Source organism: Takifugu flavidus, chromosome 20 (genome assembly GCF_003711565.1).
Source record: "Takifugu flavidus isolate HTHZ2018 chromosome 20, ASM371156v2, whole genome shotgun sequence".
NCBI lineage: Eukaryota > Metazoa > Chordata > Actinopteri > Tetraodontiformes > Tetraodontidae > Takifugu > Takifugu flavidus.
In genome coordinates this window covers 3077187-3097665 of record NC_079539.1, presented here as the reverse complement: position 1 = coordinate 3097665, position 20479 = coordinate 3077187, and the positions used below count along the sequence as shown (strand labels likewise).

The 20479-nt window shown below is 44.4% G+C and overlaps 3 protein-coding genes across 7 annotated transcripts; all 3 read left to right on the top strand.

Moving 5' to 3' along the window:
• The first annotated feature begins 48 nt into the window (after positions 1-48).
• sec31a (SEC31 homolog A, COPII coat complex component) lies at positions 49-10825 on the top strand. Of its 5 annotated transcripts, none has more exons than XM_057018443.1 (28): positions 49-253; positions 1151-1230; positions 1513-1636; positions 1718-1916; positions 1996-2091; positions 2235-2375; positions 2475-2617; positions 2712-2811; positions 2886-3047; positions 3437-3589; positions 3685-3915; positions 3999-4073; positions 4172-4213; positions 4329-4583; positions 4712-4820; positions 4943-5121; positions 5195-5321; positions 5411-5556; positions 5705-5878; positions 6046-6279; positions 6723-6824; positions 7236-7335; positions 7694-8035; positions 8512-8567; positions 8649-8897; positions 9219-9338; positions 9421-9492; positions 9575-10825. In XM_057018443.1, the coding sequence occupies exons 2-28, from the start codon at positions 1152-1154 to the stop codon at positions 9752-9754; spliced, it is 3990 nt and encodes a 1329-aa protein (XP_056874423.1). In that variant the 5' UTR covers positions 49-253; position 1151; the 3' UTR covers positions 9755-10825. The 5 variants fall into 5 exon arrangements, with proteins under 5 accessions (XP_056874423.1, XP_056874422.1, XP_056874424.1 ...); XM_057018442.1 differs by having other exon boundaries at positions 7694-8086; XM_057018444.1 differs by lacking the exon at positions 6723-6824 and having other exon boundaries at positions 7694-8086.
• Positions 10826-11010: 185 nt separating this feature from the next.
• Positions 11011-13566, top strand: LOC130517441 (transmembrane protein 150C-like). The gene is made up of 8 exons (XM_057019325.1): positions 11011-11140; positions 11473-11572; positions 11769-11822; positions 11891-11926; positions 11994-12061; positions 12129-12256; positions 12327-12504; positions 12707-13566. Exons 2-8 carry the CDS (start codon positions 11475-11477, stop codon positions 12889-12891), a joined length of 747 nt encoding a protein of 248 aa, XP_056875305.1. The 5' UTR covers positions 11011-11140; positions 11473-11474; the 3' UTR covers positions 12892-13566.
• Positions 13567-17941: 4375 nt separating this feature from the next.
• LOC130517444 (transmembrane protein 150C-like) lies at positions 17942-19014 on the top strand. Its single transcript, XM_057019328.1, has 5 exons — positions 17942-17976; positions 18044-18111; positions 18179-18306; positions 18377-18554; positions 18758-19014. The coding sequence occupies exons 2-5, from the start codon at positions 18045-18047 to the stop codon at positions 18925-18927; spliced, it is 543 nt and encodes a 180-aa protein (XP_056875308.1). The 5' UTR covers positions 17942-17976; position 18044; the 3' UTR covers positions 18928-19014.
• Positions 19015-20479: the final 1465 nt, after the last annotated feature.

The window sequence follows — 20479 nt, the reverse complement described above, 5'->3', positions numbered from 1 at the left end:
TAACATGGCTTCCTGGCGTCACCCGGAAGTGTTTCTTCTTCGTGGCAGGAGGAGTCCGTTGCCTAGTGCCACGTTGATGGAGACCAGTGGGGACGTGGAAGTCTATCTTGAGTCCGCAGCCAGGAGCCGGTAGCCTCGTCTTCAGGTTTGCAGGCATTAATTTTGATATAGAACCTGAAGGGGAACAACAACTGGGAACTGCAATTGCTGCCATTTTGCGTGTGTCTATGTAAGACGGATAAACCAGAGCAAGGTAAGACGGTTTTCTGGAGTACTACGTTGTCAGATGTTTTTGTGGGAGTCAATCTGTTTTACCCCTGTTATCTCACAATCGCACAGTCTGCTAGCGGGTAACAAATCATTTGTCCCCTCCAGATTTAAGACCCGCTCTGCTCATTTTGCGTCCCAGTAAACGGGATTGCAACCAACCTGCTGATACCGTTGTTATTTTTCCACTTTTCATGTTTCATTTCCCGAAATACACTGGTTCCCTTGCTGTTCATTGGCCAGTCAGCTGTTAGCTTGCTGCTACCAGCTAGCTCGTATTTGCTGTGTTTTTCTATGGTTGCAAAATGAAAGATGTTAATCGTGTATGCCGACTGATTCATATTTTCGAATGTTCCAAAATGATTAGATTGCCGTTTCAAAGCAGAGCTCCAATGCATTTGCCCTGCTGTGATAATTGTCGGCCAAATAGGCCGCTGTAGAGTGTGGGGCACCGTCTGTTTGGCCATGTAGCTGCTGTTGTTTTGCCACTAAATTTGTTGCACCCATTTAAACAATTGTAGTCAAGTGCCACAATCCTTCAATAAATCCCCAAAAGAAAAACTGGTGCAAAGGCAGGAACTCTTGGCAGTACAACACAATGCACTTTAACCCAAAAAAACCCCACTTCCTTAAAACTGTTCAAGAGAGAACTTTTGTTGCAAAATTGTACTCAACTGTCAACTGTGTTATATTTAAAGAGTGGCTGATAATTGTAAATGCCTCCCTGTTGGAAGACATAGGGCATTTTAAAAAAACAACAATTACCTGCTACTACTACTTTTACCACCACTATTGTGGGTTTTATAACCACATGTGTTTATCCTGCTTAATAACAAAGCTAAAACTCTCTGTATGCACTCTGTAAATGCATTTATTTTCCTAGGATGAAATTAAAAGAAATCAAGCGCACCGCCATCCAGAGCTGGAGTCCTGCACAACACCACCCCATCTTTCTTGCCACAGGTATGAATATGCAGTATGTAACTGCCCTCATCGTTGCTGCTGCACAGCTCTGTAGCGTTATTTTAAAAAAAGACTTAAAAACTGGCGTTTCTATGGTGCTACGCCCTCTACAATTGGATGGAATTGCATGAACTTCATTCACAACATTTGCTTTATTATTTTTGTCTGTTTTTATGTCTGTTGATGCTAAATCGACATACTTTTAAAATACAAGCCCCTAGGCCATGGTAGCATCCTTTATATTATAATGATGTGCATTAAAGGCAGCTGTTTATTGTGCAGGAACATCTGCTCAGCAGCTGGACGCTTCCTTCAGCACGAATGCCTCCTTAGAGTTTTTTGAGCTGGACTTTACGGAACCATGTCTGGATATGAAGTCTTGTGGCAGCTTCACCTCTTCCCACAGGTATTAATCCTGCTGACAGCAAGCATCCTGTTGACCTCCTGCTTTCAGTGCAACTGCTCATCCCCCAGATTCCTCTCACAGATACCACAAACTGGTCTGGGGCCCACATGGGATGGATGACAGCGGTCACCCATCTGGAGTCCTCATCGCAGGAGGTGAGAACGGCGACGTCATCCTCTATGACCCTGCCAAGATCATGGCTGGAGAGAGTGACGTGATCATTGCTGAGAGCGACAGGCACACGGGGCCTGTGAGAGCCTTAGACATCAACCCCTTTCAAGTATGAGCCTTTTTCTTCATGTTTCGTTTGATAAGTGCATGAACCCGGTGGTCATTTTTGAATTTCGCCTCTGCTGCAGACAAACCTGGTTGCATCAGGTGGGAATGAGTCTGAAATCTACATCTGGGACTTGAATAATTTTGGCTCTCCAATGACACCAGGACCAAAAACCCAGGTGTTTTATTGACTTTTATCTTATTGAACCCCCCACATTTTACTGTTTTGGCCTCGTCAGTCGGTGCCTAACAATGGCAGCTGTGTTGTGTCATGCATGCAAATGCTGTTTTTAACTGTGGTCGTTTGACTTTTGTCTGAAAGCCCGTGGAGGACATCAGCTTCGTGTCCTGGAACAGACAAGTCCAGCACATCCTGGCCTCAGCCAACCCCAGTGGGCGAGCGTCAGTCTGGGACCTGCGTAAGAATGACCTCATCATTAAAGTCAGCGACCACAGCAACAGGGTATGTGTCCTCTCCTCGCTCAGATTCTGCCTGTTGGTTTTCTTTGCGATTCCACGGCTCTCTGCTCGCTGTCTCATGTGTGTCGGTGCGTGTCTCTAGATGCATTGCTCTGGGTTAGCCTGGAACCCTGAAGTAGCAACCCAGCTGATTTTGGCCTCTGAGGACGACCGGATGCCTGTCATCCAGATGTGGGATTTACGTTTTGCGACCTCTCCTCTCAAGATTTTAGAGAATCACACACGGTAACCCAACATCAACAATGCTGTAGATTTGTCACGCGTATCCTTTAATCCGTATGAAGTTTTAACACATAAATGTGCACTTGTTCATCATCAGGGGCGTTCTTTCCATTGCCTGGAGTATGGCAGATCCTGAGTTGCTCCTTAGCTGTGGGAAAGACAGCAGGATCCTTTGCTGGAATCCCAACACAGCGGAGGTAAAAAAGATTTGTTGATGCTTAGAAAGACTGTGCGGATCTTCCAGTATTGGTGAACCCGTCTAACATTGTAGGTGCTGTACGAGCTGCCCACCAGCAGCCAGTGGTGCTTCGACATCCAGTGGTGTCCCAGGAATCCTGCAGTGCTGTCGGCAGCAGGCTTCGATGGACACATTGACATTTTCTCTATCATGGGAGGTAGCAGCCAGGCACAAAGCCAGAGACATGCTGATCAGGTGACTTTTGATCCCCTTTTCCTAATCTCATTCAAACAGGGGACAGAGGAGAATTTACTCTTTATTGATACGTTTTGATTGGTTTACTAACCTCAGAAAGCACGACCGCGTCATCATAGCGCCTGGAATTTTCTGACATTTCACTTTTAATTAGTCAATTTATGACGAAGAGCTGAAGATTTGGTGTTTGTCATCCATAATTAGGTAGTTCTAACCCTGCTGTCCAAATATTCCATGACTTCACATTAGTACAGCAGGAGGAAGTCGCCACATCTTGGCCATCGGCCAGAAATCACCTCAAGAACTTTATATCGGCTGTCTGGATTTGGTGGCATCAACTAACCTCTGCCCTGGCTTCATTTATAATGTGACCTGTGTGGCTGTTGCAGATTAGCACCTCGTTTGGGAACATGGATCCCTTCGGTACTGGACAAACTTTACCTCCTCTTCAGCTGCCTCAGGCAGCTGCCCCTTCAGCCACCATCACACAGATGAAGAAACCACCTAAATGGATCCGCAGACCAGTAGCAGCCTCTTTTGGAGTAAGTCTAGCTTCAAGTCCTTAAGAGATTTTGCGCAGAACCTTTTTCATCCTATAGTCTGAAACATATTTTTCTGGTATTTCTCTCTTTTATAGTTTGGTGGGAAACTGGTTTCTTTGGAGAATCCAAAGCCCAACCCTCAGCAGCCTCAGCAGCACGGTCCACATGTGGTTCACATCAGCCAAGTCGTGACGGAAACAGACTTTTTGAAGCGATCCGACCAACTGCAGGCCACTCTGAACACGGGCACCTTTGTGGACTTCTGCCAGGGAAAGATCGGTGCTGCTGTTAATGAGTTTGAAAAGACTCTCTGGTCTTTTCTCAAGGTAGGAAACTGAGAAGAGATGTCAGCATTTTCTATATTTCTTGTTTGTGAATCTACAAATAGCTTTTTTGTGTCCGTTAACAGGCCAATTTTGAAAGCGATGTCCGCAGTAAGTACCTGGAACTTCTTGGGTACAATAAGGAGGAACTAGCCTTAAAGGTGAGATATCCTGTAGGCTCCACATTTAAGGTTGAAGTTTACTTGAAGTGAGTCTTTTGTGCTTGCAGTCACCCTCATTCATGTTGTGTATTTGTCAGATCTCAGCAGCACTAGAAGAAAAGCCTTCTGACCCTATACAGGTAAAAACAAATCATTTTGCTTGTTTTTATTGTTTATTTGATCACCTAGAAATAGTTTGAATTCCAACTTTATGGTTCAGACTTTATGTAATAGTATCTCTGACCTGTCTGTCAGGTGGAGCTGCCTGCATCAGCCAGCCTGCAGCCTGTGGTGGACCTCAGCCTCCTGCCTCCTACCGACAATCCTGAGGCAGCTTTTGACCTGATTGCTGCATCAAACCTTCTAACAGAAGCCACACCTGAGCCGCAGAGCGACAGGGAAGCCACTGAGGTTGAAGAGCCAGAGGTGGCAGCAGATTTCCAGGATGATGCTTCTGATGAACCCAAAGAAATGGAGGAGTTAGAGGAGGAGGAGATCCCCTTGGAGGAGGTATCTTTTATCTTTTTCTTGACTATGTTTGGTTCAGTTATTCAGTTCAGATTGGGTCATAGTGAGAGCAAATTCACACAGGAGGAAGAGAGGAGGGTTGTATATGAAAGGTTTCCTTGGTTTCGCAGGACAAAACGGCACCAGTAGAAGAGGAGTCTGTTTCAGCCCCCAAAGAGCCCACAGAAGCTCCAGCTCCAACTCCAGCTGAAACGGGCATCAGCCTCAGCACCAGTCAAGGTAGTAGTCTCACATTCCCACGGGCTTTTTTATTACTACAATTAAATATTATATTTAGTAATAAGGACCAAACTATTTGAAGTGTCTGGTGGTTGTGAAATACATTTTTGATCTCCTGTCAGATGTGGATGGACTCATCACACAGGCCCTGCTCACTGGAAACTTTGAGGGTGCCGTGGAGCTCTGTCTCCATGACAACCGGATGGCAGACAGCATTATTCTGGCTATCGCCGGAGGACCCGAGCTCTTAGAGAAAACCCAGAAGAAGTATTTTACAAAAACACATAGCAAGATAACCAAGGTAATAACGTGTATATTATTTTATGGAATTTATGTAATGCTTCATTATTGATTCTTTTTTTTTTTTTCCGTAGCTGATCAGCGCGGTGGTGATGAAAGACTGGCACGACATCCTGCAGACGTGTGAGCTGCAGAACTGGAAGGAGGCTCTGGCTGCTGTCATGACATACGCTCGGCCCGAGGAGTTCTCTTCCCTCTGTGGTCGGTTGAAGGTTATAGGCCGCTGCTCCCATTATGTTCTCAAATCAACCCTCATTCACGAACGTGTGTGGCGATTGTGTGTTTTTCAGATCTTCTCGGGGGCAGACTGGAGGCAGCAGAAAACATCCAGCTGCGAGCCCAGGCCTGCCTGTGTTACATCTGCGCAGGAAACATAGAAAAACTTGTGTCCTGTTGGAGCAGAGCCCAGGATGGACACTGTCCCCTGTCCCTTCAGGTAGATCTACATACTCCTAGCTATGTGCCTGAAACTGTTCCTTTAGCAACATTTAAGCCAATTTTAAATGGAACTGTGATACCTAGAGTTGTAGAGCATGAAGGAAATGTCTGTCAAGGCCATAATGTGGGTTTCATTTATCACTCAGGACCTGGTGGAGAAGGTGGTGGTGCTGCAGCGGGCTGTAGAGGTGACCCAGAAGTCTGGTCCTGCTGCTATTGGCATCCTGTTGGCAGAGAAGATGAGCCAGTATGCTAACCTGCTGGCCTCTCAGGGCAGTCTGTCCACAGCCATCAAGTACCTACCTGACAACACCAACCAGGTAGGTTACACTTCAGGCCTGGCTAGATATTATATTTAAAGCCCAGCCATTAAAAAAGGGTTAATTGTATTTGTGACGCCCTTTTCATTGATTGTTTTTGTCCAAGTTGCGTCATTTAACCGGGGAGAACACATCAATTTAATTACTTTCTCTTGTGGACCCTGCAGGTTGCCATACAGCAGCTTCGCGAGCGTCTCAGTCGTGCTCTGGGGCAGCAGGCGGCTGCTCCATCAGCTTCAACACATGTTCGTAAAGCGCAGCCCGCCACAGCTCAGCCTCTGCCCCAGCACTCGTTCACCCCGATCCAACCCGCCATGGTGCCTCGACCAGCCGCTCCAGCTCCTGTACCCGTCCCTACTCCTGCGGCCTCTGCGCCAGCACATCCACAGTATTATCAGCCTGTACGTACGCTAAATTTATGCTTTTCATGGTTTGATGTGGATCTGTACGAAACCCGTGCTTACTCGGTTTTTATTGGGATTCATACAGATTCATTTTTGAGGTTTTATGGGACTTTGGAACAGACATATAGACTAACCCCATCTCCACGTGTACCTGGTGAAGAGTGATCTGCTCTTGTCTCGTAGTCATTTCACTGGTTGGATTTCCATTACAAGCCAGGGTTGAAATCACACACGGAATCCCAAATGTATTCCCGGCAGCAAACTTGTTTACCTTCCTATACACATTGTATTTTGTGACCTGTCATGTTTCTGTCATTTGAACCCTGGCTCTGCTCCAATGTTTTGTTGTTGGACCCACGCCCCCACCTACCTCCCGCTCTCCAATCCCCCCTCTTCCCTCACCCTCCATCATCGGTATGTGCTGACTCTGTGTGCTTCAGGTGAGGGCTGCTTCCACTGTCACCTCCTGGAGTAACCAAACTCCTACAGCCCTCCCAAATGTCCCACTTCCTCTTCAAGTAGGCAACGCCCCAGAACACAAGGTACAACGATCGCCCGCCGCAACATCCCACACACCTCTGCAGATGCGCTCGCATGACCATGTTTACATGAATTTGATCCAAACCTGCCTCTTCGTCTTCCCCTGCAGCGTAATAACCATGGTACTAGGCAGTTTGCATCCAGAAGGAAAATTTTGTTTGAGCTGATGTGTTTTACCAAAAGCCGCCAGTTATCTTGATATGTTTGAATTTTCCCTTTTTTGTTGGAATTCTATTTGATCCAAAGTGATGTTGAGAGCAGTCCTCAGGACCCGGCATATCCATTTCATCTCAGAACAGTCCACCCTGCTCAGCGCTGCCGCTCCAGCTTTATCTTTTACGAAGGCCAGACAATAAAAACTGCTTTATTAGTTTGTCAGTGGTATTTTTTCTGTTTTTGTTTCATTTCTATAGGCAGAGCCTATAAACCCTGTCTATGGGATGCCGCCGCCGGGTTCATCTGCTCCACCTCCAGCCTCCTCCACTCCTGCATACATCTCCCATCAGTACCAGCGTAAGTCCTCTTCATATTATAGCAGGTGGCCATAGAAGACAGAGGAGCGGTGAGGCTGCGTGACACACCTGGCAGAACGATATATTGATAAAGAGAAAGTGCTCTAACCTCAAACATTTTCCTTTGGAAATGTTTAATTCTGTCATTTGTACTCTCTTACTCTCCTTCCCAAACAAAACAAGAATAGCTTCTTGCAGTGTTCATTAATCTCTTTGCTTGTCAAGTATTGTATAACCTACAGAGTGACCGTGAGCATGTTAGCAGCACTGTCATATGTCAGAGTTTCACGTCTGAACTGTTGCATGATGCCGTTTCATTGAGTCTTTAACAGCTCTCTGTCATCCTGTGTGACTCCCAGTCTACCCCCAGGTCAGCCAGTACCAACCTGGAGCTGGGGGAGTGTCTGTCTATCAGCCTCTCCAGTACTCCGCTGGTCCTCCTCCTCTTCCTCCAGCGGAGCCCCCTGGCTTTCTTTCTCACTACACTCAGCCCACCTCACCTCAGCAAACATCTCCGGTTTATCCCGGACAGCCTCCCAACAGCCAGTGCCTTTCCTCCTCTGCTCCCTCCCATCCTCCTTTCTTCCCATCCGCATCCTCCTCTTTTTCTCCTCCTTCGTCCTGTGGGGCATCTTTCCAGCACGGCGGTCCAGGATCTCCTGTGTCATACATGCCGCCTCCTCCACCGAGTGGAGTCTCAGGTAGTCTGCATGACTCACAACCCGGGCTGATTCCCGCCTCTCAGCGAACAGGTCTGCATGATTCTGATCATCCTCTTCACAAACTCTATCACTATCACTGAAACTGGGAGGAATCTGAGGCTCCAGTTAAGGTTGTTGTGGGCTTAGGTTGGTTTTAAAATGTTTAATACCTGTTGGACTGAAATGGACTTTAATGGTTAAGAGATGGAAGCAGCAGCCTGTTAGCTTTGCTTCATAGACCTACTGCTTCTATAGGCTTTAGGAGGATTGATATTTTAAGGCTTAAATAGATAAACTGGGTTTTTCTCCTGTTTTTACCTAAATACTGGGCAACGCTAATAGCTGTAGCTTCCTGTTCAGTATATGAACATTCTTCCTGGCTATCTCTGGATGTGATTTGATCATAATCAATAAAACATGCCTTGCTTCTTGTTTGATAATGTGATATAGAATGATGTAGATTTTTTTTCACATAGGGCCCCAGAATGGCTGGAATGACCCTCCAGCACTGATGAGGGCATCAAAGAAAAAGGTAAGTTTGGCTGGCAAAAAGTAGTAACGGCCACAAAACGACACGTACGTGATGCATTCAATGAACTGTGTCCTCACTCAGCCGGTCCTGGAGAACTACACCCCTCCTGCACCCATCACTGCACCCATCATGGCTCCGCTGGGCGCTGACCCTCAAGCCCAGCCAGTGTCCTCCGGGGCCCCTCAGGCCATGGTCCAGGGACAACACGGGGCCCAGGTGCCCTACTCTGGCATGCACCAGCAGCAGTTCGCCCCCCCAGCCGTCAATCAAGTGATGCCCAACACCAGTGTGGAGGGTGCACCCGGAGCACCAACCGGTGATGTCATACAGGTGGGGAACTCTGACCGCCTTTTAATATGCAAACCACAAATCAAACTTTATGCTCTTAATAACACCCATCTGGTTATCCTTCCACCATGAGCTCATGTAAAAAATCATTGCAAGAGTAAGCAGCTAAAACAAATTCACCCCATGGGAATGGGAGACACAACCATGTTCTGCCAGAGATGATTGTGCAAATAAGCCACTGTTGCTTAGTTGCTTTTAAAATCTTAAAATCACAGCAGCCTCAACGTAACGACTGTACCCAACAATCACGACAAAAGTCAAATGTGGCAGCCTCACGCCTCATACGTTTGCTGTGTTGTTTAGCCTCTACAGTCGATCCCAACTGAGAAAATTATGAAGAAGCCCATCCCCGATGAGCACGTAGTCCTGAAGACCACCTTTGAGGGGCTGATCCAGAAGTGTCTGGCTGTAGCCACCGACCCTGTGAGTCAATCGTACAGACAGCAGCTCACTTGATCTCCGCAAAACCGAATAGAAATGTAGACTTTCTGTTTCTTTTTAACAGCAAACAAGGAGGAAACTTGACGACGCCAACAAGCGTCTGGAGGCTCTTTACGACAAACTCAGAGAGCAGACGGTGAGAGTCCAGGGTTTGCTTCCTGCCTCTACAATCACCATCCGGTGTGCTCACCAGTCTCCTGTGCTCTTCTTCTCTACAGCTCTCTCCTGCCATTGTAGGAGGCCTACACAACATGGCCAGGAGCATAGAGACCAGGTGCTACACAGAGGGCCTCAACATCCACACCCACATCGTCAGCAGCAGCAACTTCAGCGAGACGTCGGCGTTCATGCCCGTCCTGAAGGTGGTGCTGACGCAGGCCAACAAACTCGGGGTGTAAACGAGGCGCACAAGGCCATTCAGGCAGGGCGGAGCGTGGTTCATAGCCATTTCACTCGACTGCTTCAGACAGGACAACAAATGCTTTTAAGTTCCTTACGTGCCAACCATGTCTTTGCTTTTTTGACACAACTCAAGTGGTGAAAGTAAATTCGGATCCTGCAAAGCTGTACAGGCAAAAGTTGGAGACAGTTTCGTTAAAGTACCACTAAACTTACTGCAAGTTTCAAATGGCGTACTCTAATGGAGTAACGTGAACCTGCCAGAAAGAAATCCTTTCTACTCCTGTATCATTAACAGGATATTTTAGAGCTTTTCTGTTTACGTGTATGACACTAAAAATAACTGTGGTCATAATGGAGTCAAATGTAAAAGCCAATCTTAACGAAGTGATTGATGAACTGATTACAGCAGCACGCTGTAGCTGACAGCTGCTCAGTCATTTCATTTGTTTTTATTGATCACCAATAAATTCTATGAATAAGTAGGATTTAGTTCTGAAGTAAGAAATAAAGGGCACATACATATGAATAAGTGAGTGTTTTCGATGTATTTTTAAATGGGGCGTTTAATTTGGCGCTAAATTGTAATTTCTTTTGATCAGTGAGACGATTTTATTTTCCAATTCTTCTGTGACTTTGAAGAGGAGTCTGTCCCTTCTGTCCTGCTTACTTTCACCACTGGTGTCATGCCACACAACCCTTTGGACCAAGATTGTGTCCGAGAGAAGCGGGTCGATCCAAAGTTCCACAGCTTGTTCGCTGCCTCTCTCCGATTTTATTTGTTCCTGTTTTATTTTCAGTCTTAATCCTGAGGATGATTTTAAAAAGAGGCTGCTTTTTATGGAATTTTGAACGTATGCATGCTCAAACACAGGCCATCTCTTATTTCGAGGTATTTTTAGGTAAATGATTGTGAGTCAGAAGGAAGCTAGAGGCAAGATGATACTTGATTTTGATTCCATCATCGATGAGAGCTGCAGCCTGGGCGGTCGGTCTCGTTTTATGTTGTCAATAAAGTCTGTTTTAGATTGACTACCTGCAATATTTTCAATAAATAGTATTTATTTAAACTCTGGGTGTTTGTCTTTTTGTTGGTGGTGTGGCTAGATGGTCTGATCGTGATAACACGACTCCTAAAGTACAGACGGGTTGAACAAATATCACTTTTTACTTTTAGTGTTTTAGAGGCGTTTCAACACGAATCCGGTTTCTCGACACAAACAAGCAGGAGCTTGTGTGTTTATGTTTATCTTGATGGGGAGTCACACCCAAAGTGGATATTTGTCAAACTCAGCTCAGGCTAAAGTAACCAGACCCTTGTTGTTTGGAAGGAAGATTAAAGACTGGCGACAGCGACCTTCTCTTCCATCGCTGAGCATAATTGAGTGAGTAGATGATATTTATCAGCAATGGGGGGTCTCGGCAGAAGGATTTGGTTATTGTACAATGTTGTCAAAGAATTGATTGAGGTTGTGCCACAGGGATCTCAAATCACCATAGCAACCAGTGCTAATGCAGACTTGGGTGGGGGGGGGTTGTTTTCCAGTTGTTCTATCCCTTAAAAGACACGTCCCAAATAATTCAAATAAAACTAAGGAAGAATAACCAGCCTCTCTTGTTTTACTGTCTTTTATTCAGAATTCTTCGTCACAACGTTCAGTGAGACATGCTTGACTCTTGAAAAAGGCTACATACACATATTATTTCTAACTTTCAGCCATGCAGGGTGTCAGGAGAGGGGAGATGTCCAGCTGCAGTTCGTGGGCTGCCATGCCCATCCTCTACTCAGGATCTGTTGTCACAGGACTGTGGCTGGTGTGAGTCCTGAGCACTTCTCCTGCTATCACCTTAAAGGAACATTTCACTCTAAAGTTTGGTAACAGCAGTTCTGAGGCTTCCCAGCGCAGCCATTTAAAAAAAGACTTGAAGAAGAGGCATGGGGGGGGGGGGGGTTCACGACAGTTGACAGTTGTCATTCCATAAACACGTTTTCTTTTCTGTTTGTTTTAACAGTTATTTTATGGCCATTATTGATGAGCAAATTGCACCGTTCGGTTCAACCTACAGGTGAGAAATAAACAAGCGCACATTCAACATGATCCAGACTGATCTAATGCTGCGTGATCTCATGTCAGCTGCCAGAGTGAATCCTTCCAGCCCCCCTATATTAGGTAAGAAGTGATTAAATGACAGAATGGGTCCTTCAATAATGTCAGTGACACTATTCTCTGTATTCAGCATGGCAGGTAATTATCCACCTGCCAGCTGCATCTTGGGTCAGGTCATGAACCTGGCAGGATACGGAGGTGAGACCGAGTCAGCTATTTCAACTGGATATCCGGCACTTCGACTGTCTTTTCCTCTCCTTTGCAGGAGTCGTTCTCTTCTGCTACAGATTCTTCCAGGTGAAACCCAGATTAAAGGAAGTCTGGCTGAACGTCAGCGCTCTGGTGGCCAATTGCATTAACTGCTTTGGAATGACGCTTGCGGGAAACTTCCAGGTAAACAGTGCAGACAACTGACATTTACCCTTTATGACTGTGTATCAAATAATGACTTCCTGGTTTTTAGTATGCCGCTGATCCAACCATACACAACATCGGTGCCTGGCTGTCGTTTGTGGTGGGATCGGTGGCCTGCTGGCTGGAGACCTGGATCACCATAAAGATAGACATCAAGAATGAAGGGATGAAGATCGGCATCATCCGTGCGTTGCTTTCCGGAGTCATAACCACCTGCATGGTGCTCTGTATCCTCTTGTTGTCATGGAAACATTGCGTGTCAGAAACTCTGATTATCATCTAATCAGCTATTTTTTTTAATCACGTGACAATCATGTGATTAAAGTCAAATACGCAGTGATCATTGATGATGTTGCATTTTTTTAAAAACAAAGGAAACGTCATATCCACAACCTGTTTCAACTGTTTCAACCTGAACTCATGATGCAGTTACGGTCCTGGACGCTCAGGGCGACTGCACGTCTGCGGTTCCGTTGGAGTGGGCTCTGGTGATGTTCATTTTCCTCTTTTATGGCACATTTGCAGTCGAGTTCCGACACAGTCGCTTTGAAACGACGTGCACAGACACCTGTCCATCAACCAAGGTGACCAGCTGTCGGCCCAGCCAGCAATAGTCTTTATGTCTCAGGTTCCAAGGTGATGGAGTTGTGATCTGATTTACAATAAATAAAGGTTTCAGCTGAAGGATTTTACAGCATTAAACCCAGCCTTGCAACAGAAACATAGCATACAACTCTTTTTTAAGGAAAAAGTGTCGACTATTTTATTTGCTGCCATGTACCAGAAAACAAAGAAGCTCCGTCTTTAACTCTTCACTATTTCTATGAAATTTCACCAAATCTCATGTAAATTGACACAAATACAGTGTTAGGTTTCCTCTCTCTAAAAAAACCTCACAACTAACTTTACCACCCACTTCTAGATACTATAAACACAAGCATCTCTACTATGAGCCCATTTTCCACGTCCAACCACGCCAATGTCCATTAATATACTGTGTCTATATGACACACATGCGTACATTTGAAAACAGGTGGTTTCTATTTAGATTTTTTTTATTTTATTTTTTAAAAAGATGCTGGCACTATATAAACAGCCAGGACCTTCTCATTTGTCCTCATATCAACACCGACTAACAGTGCTGATCATTTTGCTTGTGTTCTACCCATCAGTTGCATTATGGAAGCGTTTTTTTGCTGCAGTCTCCCACAACAACAGAAAACTCTATTCTCCACAAATGAGAAAACTCTTTCTTATCTGTTTAAATATTTTAAAACACAGTTGATGTTACGGTTTGAGCCTTAAACAAAGGAAGGTTTTTGTGTAGAAGAATGGGGAATAGCAGTGCAAATCCAACATTCTTAGAAAGAGAGAAGAATGACGGGCAAATAATGCAGGTTATCAAACCAAAATAGATCAATCTGTTCTCTTCTCCTTCTTTCAGTTATGCAACTAAATGGTGGGAGTGAAGCAAAATAATCTAAAAAATGCATTAACTTAATGACAATAATGAAACAAATCTAAGTTGTAAATCCTTCCATCTGTCACATTACACCTGAATGCTCTATATTTTGATGCCGCGTAGGGATATGAGACTCAAGTATCGACGCTGTGTGACGAGGATGCGCATTGATACAGGAAGTCAGGAGTCTGTCTGTACTCGAGTCTCTCCAGGAGAGGACGGTATCGTTCAAACAGGCTCAAAGCTCATTCACATCGTTACACTTTTCCCACCACGCACGGCTGGAGGCCCTGAACGTCCTGCAGGACCTCAGGATGGAGCGCCCGATTAGTGAGTGTCAGTTCGTGATCTGCCTAAAGGGGGCGCCAACATTCCAGTTTATAACTAACCACATGAAACGTGTGTGAAGCCTTGAAAACACTATATAAATATCCCAAGTTGTTTTTTGTTTTACATTTTCTGGAGTGGTAAATGGTTCCATTAGTGTTTGCTGTCAGATGTCTGGTTTCTGCAGATCTTCTGTAGTCGCTTTGTTGGCATATGAAGACGTTGTGGAGGAAGTCCAGGGGAAGTGCAGCAAAGAACATGCTTACAACATGATCAACATGCTTACAGGAAAAATCAGTAAGCATGTGAGAAGCTGCAAACGAGTGAAAGACTCGACTGGAGTCTGATTGAGATTAGTCGTTTTTCAAATTGATTTCAAAATAAGTCGGAATGTATGAAATGTAACTGCTGCGTTTTAGAGAAGGAACCTGTCAGATACAGAGACCTACCTGGTTTTATGTTTAGAAAATAACATTCAGACTGAGAACAGACCATCATGGGTGTGAAACAAGGCATTTATTGGGAGCAACATTTCAGATTATCGTTCCTGAATAAACATTTACACACAAAACCCCAATTTGGCAATTCTTACTTTAAGTTTCCAGCACCAAAATTACAGTTGAACAAACCAGGATGGCACATTTAAACAGACACCCGTCACCGGTAAAACTAATTAACACATTTTAAAGAGTCTGAAATACAAACTTTCTATGGCTAAACTTTAGTTCTACTTTTTAAAACACTGCAATGTGTGTTTGTGTGCGTAGAGAGAGAACAATGTATAATGGAAAATGTTTACAAAATGACATTTTACACTCACAAATGTGGATCTGGGAAGTTCATATTAACACTGGCCTGGCTACAAAGGGGCATCCAAATACAGAAAACTGGGAGGTAAAGAAAAATGACGGATCAAGTGCCTCCGCAGTTCCCAAGGTCATTCAGGGTCATTTTCCATTTGAGTCCCTCTGAACTGTTAATATGACATGTGTCTGGGAAATCTGAACAGATGAGCTGCAACAGCCAATCTGGCGGATGTTGCAAGAGGAGCACCTCCTGGTCTGTCAGTGCAGGGAAAATCTAAGACAGGGGTGGGGAACCCCCGGCCTCCGGGCCGTATACGGCCTACGAGACCATTTCTACCGGCCCGCAACGCAATAAGATTTTTATATTTTATATGTGCACTTATACAGTGGGACCGTTCGCTAAACTCCGCGAGCTGCGAGTAGCAGCGGTAGCGTATTTTTGCCTTTCGTATCCTGAAATTTCTTTCGTAACAAGAGGAAATATTTTCCCGTTTTCTGAGATGAAATAGACGGTTATGTTATGTCCGAGTCAAAGTCAGGGTCAGTGAACACAGCATGTGATGTACGTAGTGGGCTGGACTGATTGACAAGGACAGATGAGTTTGGATAAAATTAACGCTCTTCGTCAGAGTTTGGAAGCTCAACAAGCAGCTTTCACACGACCATGTATCGACAGAGAGAATATTACGCGTGCAAGGTTTGTGGTGAGTGAATTAATAGCCACGAAGCTGAAACCTCACGCCGAAGGAGAGTTCGTGAACGTGCCTCGTAGCCGCCGCTGAGGCGCTCGCGCCAGACAAAGTAAAATTGTTTCAAAGCGTGAATTGTTTTCGTGAATAACTATTGAACTAGGACATATATTGTTATGATTCCAGTGGCTATCGGTATGTTTTTTATGGTCAAGGAATCTAAATATGTAGTCAAAGTATATGTGGGACTAATATTTATGGTGGAAATCACAATATGCCAGGAATTGTTGCGCTTGGCGGAGGTCTGCGCTCTCCGAGTGCTTTCTAGTTGTTATTATTATTGTCTTTATCTTTCTTTCTTTTCATTTATTTTCTTGATTATCTTGTTATATTGCAGTTTTTGTGAGTAGAGGCCTCGAACAGGCCCTTATGGGTCTCTTGCCTCAACTCTGCACCTCTTTTTTTATTGTTATGTATGATCATGAAAACATATTTTACTTGTTTGTCATTTTATTCTATTTTTTGGTGATTTTATATGCATGTGTGCTAAATAAATAATTCAAACTCAAATGCTGTAATCATGAGACTTAGTAACACAGTGGTTATAGACTTTTTTTGTCTTTTTTTTTGCATCCCTAGGTATGTGTTCATAATAGTATGGCCCTCGGAGGACTTTATAAAAATTGAAATGGCCCTCGATATAAAAAAGGTTCCCCACCCCTGATCTAGGACAAGAGAGTTACATAAAGGAGCGCAGAGGACGTGGACAAAAGAGAAAAGGAACGGGTCACTGTGAGATCAAGTTAGAAGAGTCCTCCCAGTCTCGCTGCGGTCTCCGCATTAAACAGGTCCCTTCGGTTTAAGTTGGTTAAAGGACGTAAAGAGTTTGTAATGAGCTCTCTCATCATCGGTCAGCTCCATGTTTCCAGGCCGGACCACCACCACCACGTTCACTCCAGCTTCCTCGGCTGCTTTTGCTTCTGCAGCGACAAATGACGGGGTGAGAACAAAATCCTAAAATCGATCCATTTCCCTGTGAGGTGAAATCAACGGAGCTTTCCTGCTCTACCTCTGACCATAGGTGATAATAGTGAGTTGAAAAGATGAAGAAGATCTATGCACAACGTTAACAAATCAGCAACATTTGTATCATGTGTCATGCGGCTGTGGATCCCTTTCAATGCACGCGCTAGTTTAAAACACAGTAATAGGTCGTTCGAGCGGTCGGTCTCGTTTTATGTTGTCAATAAAGTCTGTTTTAGATTGACTACCTGCAATATTTTCAATAAATAGTATTTATTTAAACTCTGGGTGTTTGTCTTTTTGTTGGTGGTGTGGCTAGATGGTCTGATCGTGATAACACGACTCCTAAAGTACAGACGGGTTGAACAAATATCACTTTTTACTTTTAGTGTTTTAGAGGCGTTTCAACACGAATCCGGTTTCTCGACACAAACAAGCAGGAGCTTGTGTGTTTATGTTTATCTTGAGGGGGAGTCACACCCAAAGTGGATATTTGTCAAACTCAGCTCAGGCTAAAGTAACCAGACCCTTGTTGTTTGGAAGGAAGATTAAAGACTGGCGACAGCGACCTTCTCTTCCATCGCTGAGCATAATTGAGTGAGTAGATGATATTTATCAGCAATGGGGGGTCTCGGCAGAAGGATTTGATTATTGTACAATGTTGTCAAAGAATTGATTGAGGTTGTGCCACAGGGATCTCAAATCACCATAGCAACCAGTGCTAATGCAGAATTGGGTGGGTGGGGGTGTTTTCCAGTTGTTCTATCCCTTAAAAGACACGTCCCAAATAATTCAAATAAAACTAAGGAAGAATAACCAGCCTCTCTTGTTTTACTGTCTTTTATTCAGAATTCTTCGTCACAACGTTCAGTGAGACATGCTTGACTCTTGAAAAAGGCTACATACACATATTATTTCTAACTTTCAGCCATGCAGGGTGTCAGGAGAGGGGAGATGTCCAGCTGCAGTTCGTGGGCTGCCATGCCCATCCTCTACTCAGGATCTGTTGTCACAGGACTGTGGCTGGTGTGAGTCCTGAGCACTTCTCCTGCTATCACCTTAAAGGAACATTTCACTCTAAAGTTTGGTAACAGCAGTTCTGAGGCTTCCCAGCGCAGCCATTTAAAAAAAGACTTGAAGAAGAGGCATGGGGGGGGGGGGGGGGGGGGGGTTCACGACAGTTGACAGTTGTCATTCCATAAACACGTTTTCTTTTCTGTTTGTTTTAACAGTTATTTTATGGCCATTATTGATGAGCAAATTGCACCGTTTGGTTCAACCTACAGGTGAGAAATAAACAAGTGCACATTCAACATGATCCAGACTGATCTAATGCTGCGTGAACTCATGTCAGCTGCCAGAATCAATCCTCTTCCAGCCCCCCTATATTAGGTAAGAAGTGATTAAATGACAGAATGGGTCCTTCAATAATGTCAGTGACACTATTCTCTGTATTCAGCATGGCAGGTAATTATCCACCTGCCAGCTGCATCTTCAGTCAGGTCATGAACCTGGCAGGATACGGAGGTGAGACCGAGTCAGCTATTTCAACTGGATATCCAGCACTTCGACTGTCTTTTCCTCTCCTTTGCAGGAGTCATTCTCTTCTGCTACAGATTCATCCAGGTGAAACCCAGATTAAAGGAAGTCTGGCTGAACGTCAGCGCTCTGGTGGCCAATTGCATTAGCTGCTTTGGAATGACGCTTGCGGGAAACTTCCAGGTAAACAGTGCAGACAACTGACATTTACCCTTTATGACTGTGTATCAAATAATGACTTCCTGGTTTTTAGTATTCCGCTGATCCAACCATACACAACATCGGTGCCTGGCTGATGTTTGTGGTGGGATCGGTGGCCTGCTGGCTGGAGACCTGGATCACCATAAAGATAGACATCAAGAATGAAGGGATGAAGATCGGCATCATCCGTGCGTTGCTTTCCGGAGTCATAACCATCTGCATGGTGCTCTGTATCCTCTTGTTGTCATGGAAACATTGCGTGTCAGAAACTCTGAATATCATCTAATCAGCTATTTTTTTTAATCACGTGACAATCATGTGATTAAAGTCAAATACGCAGTGATCATTGATGATGTTGCATTTTTTTTAAAAACAAAGGAAACGTCATATCCACAACCTGTTTCAACTGTTTCAACCTGAACTCATGATGCAGTTACGGTCCTGGTCTTTCAGGGCGACTGCACGTCTGCGGTTCCGTTGGAGTGGGCTCTGGTGATGTTCATGTTCCTCTTTTATGGCACATTTGCAGTCGAGTTCCGACACAGTCGCTTTGAAACGACGTGCACAGACACCTGTCCATCAACCAAGGTGACCAGCTGTTGACCCAGCCAGCAATAGTCTTTATGTCTCAGGTTCCAAGGTGATGCAGTTGTGATCTGATTTACAATAAATAAAGGTTTCAGCTGAAGGATTTTACAGCATTAAACCCAGCCTTGCAACAGAAACATAGCATACAACTCTTTTTTAAGGAAAAAGTGTTGACTATTTTATTTGCTGCCATGTACCAGAAAACAAAGAAGCTCCGTCTTTAACTCTTCACTATTTCTATGAAATTTCACCAAATCTCATGTAAATTGACACAAATACAGTGTTAGGTTTCCTCTCTCTAAAAAAACCTCACAACTAACTTTACCACCCACTTCTAGATACTATAAACACAAGCATCTCTACTATGAGCCCATTTTCCACGTCCAACCACGCCAATGTCCATTAATATACTGTGTCTATATGACACACATGCGTACATTTGAAAACAAGTTGTTTCTATTTAGATTTTTTTTATTTTATTTTTTAAAAAGATGCTGGCACTATATAAACAGCCAGGACCTTCTCATTTGTCCTCATCATCAACACCGACTAACAGTGCTGATCATTTTGCTTGTGTTCTACCCATCAGTTGCATTATGGAAGCGTTTTTTGCTGCAGTCTCCCACAACAACAGAAAACTCTATTCTCCACAAATGAGAAAACTCTTTCTTATCTGTTTAAATATTTTAAAACACAGTTGATGTTACGGTTTGAGCCTTAAACAAAGGAAGGTTTTTGTGTAGAAGAATGGGGAATAGCAGTGCAAATCCAACATTCTTAGAAAGAGAGAAGAATGACGGGCAAATAATGCAGGTTATCAAACCAAAATAGATCAATCTGTTCTCTTTTCCTTCTTTCAGTTATGCAACTAAATGGTGGGAGTGAAGCAAAATAATCTAAAAAATGCATTAACTTAATGACAATAATGAAACAAACCTAAGTTGTAAATCCTTCCATCTGTCACATTACACCCGAATGCTCTAGGACAAGAGAGTTACATAAAGGAGCGCAGAGGACATGGACAAAAGAGAAAAGGAACGGGTCACTGTGAGATCAAGTTAGAAGAGTCCTCCCAGTCTCGCTGCGGTCTCCACGTTAAACAGGTCCCTTCGGTTTAAGTTGGTTAAAGGACGTAAAGAGTTTGTAATGAGCTCTCTCATCATCGGTCAGCTCCATGTTTCCAGGCCGGACCACCACCACCACGTTCACTCCAGCTTCCTCGGCTGCTTTTGCTTCCGCAGCGACAAATGAAGGGGTGAGAACAAAATCCTAAAATCGATCCATTTCCCTGTGAGGTGAAATCAACGGAGCTTTCCTGCTCTACCTCTGACCATAGGTGATAATAGTGAGTTGAAAAGATGAAGAAGATCTATGCACAACGTTAACAAATCAGCAACATTTGTATCACGTGTCATGCGGCTGTGGATCCCTTTCAATGCACGCGCTAGTTTAAAATACACAGTAATTGGTCGTTCATGTCACAGCCCCTTTTCTTCAGTTCCCTCCTGTCCCAGTACTTTTCCACTACCCTGCTCACATCACACCCTCTGATCACACACCTGCCCTC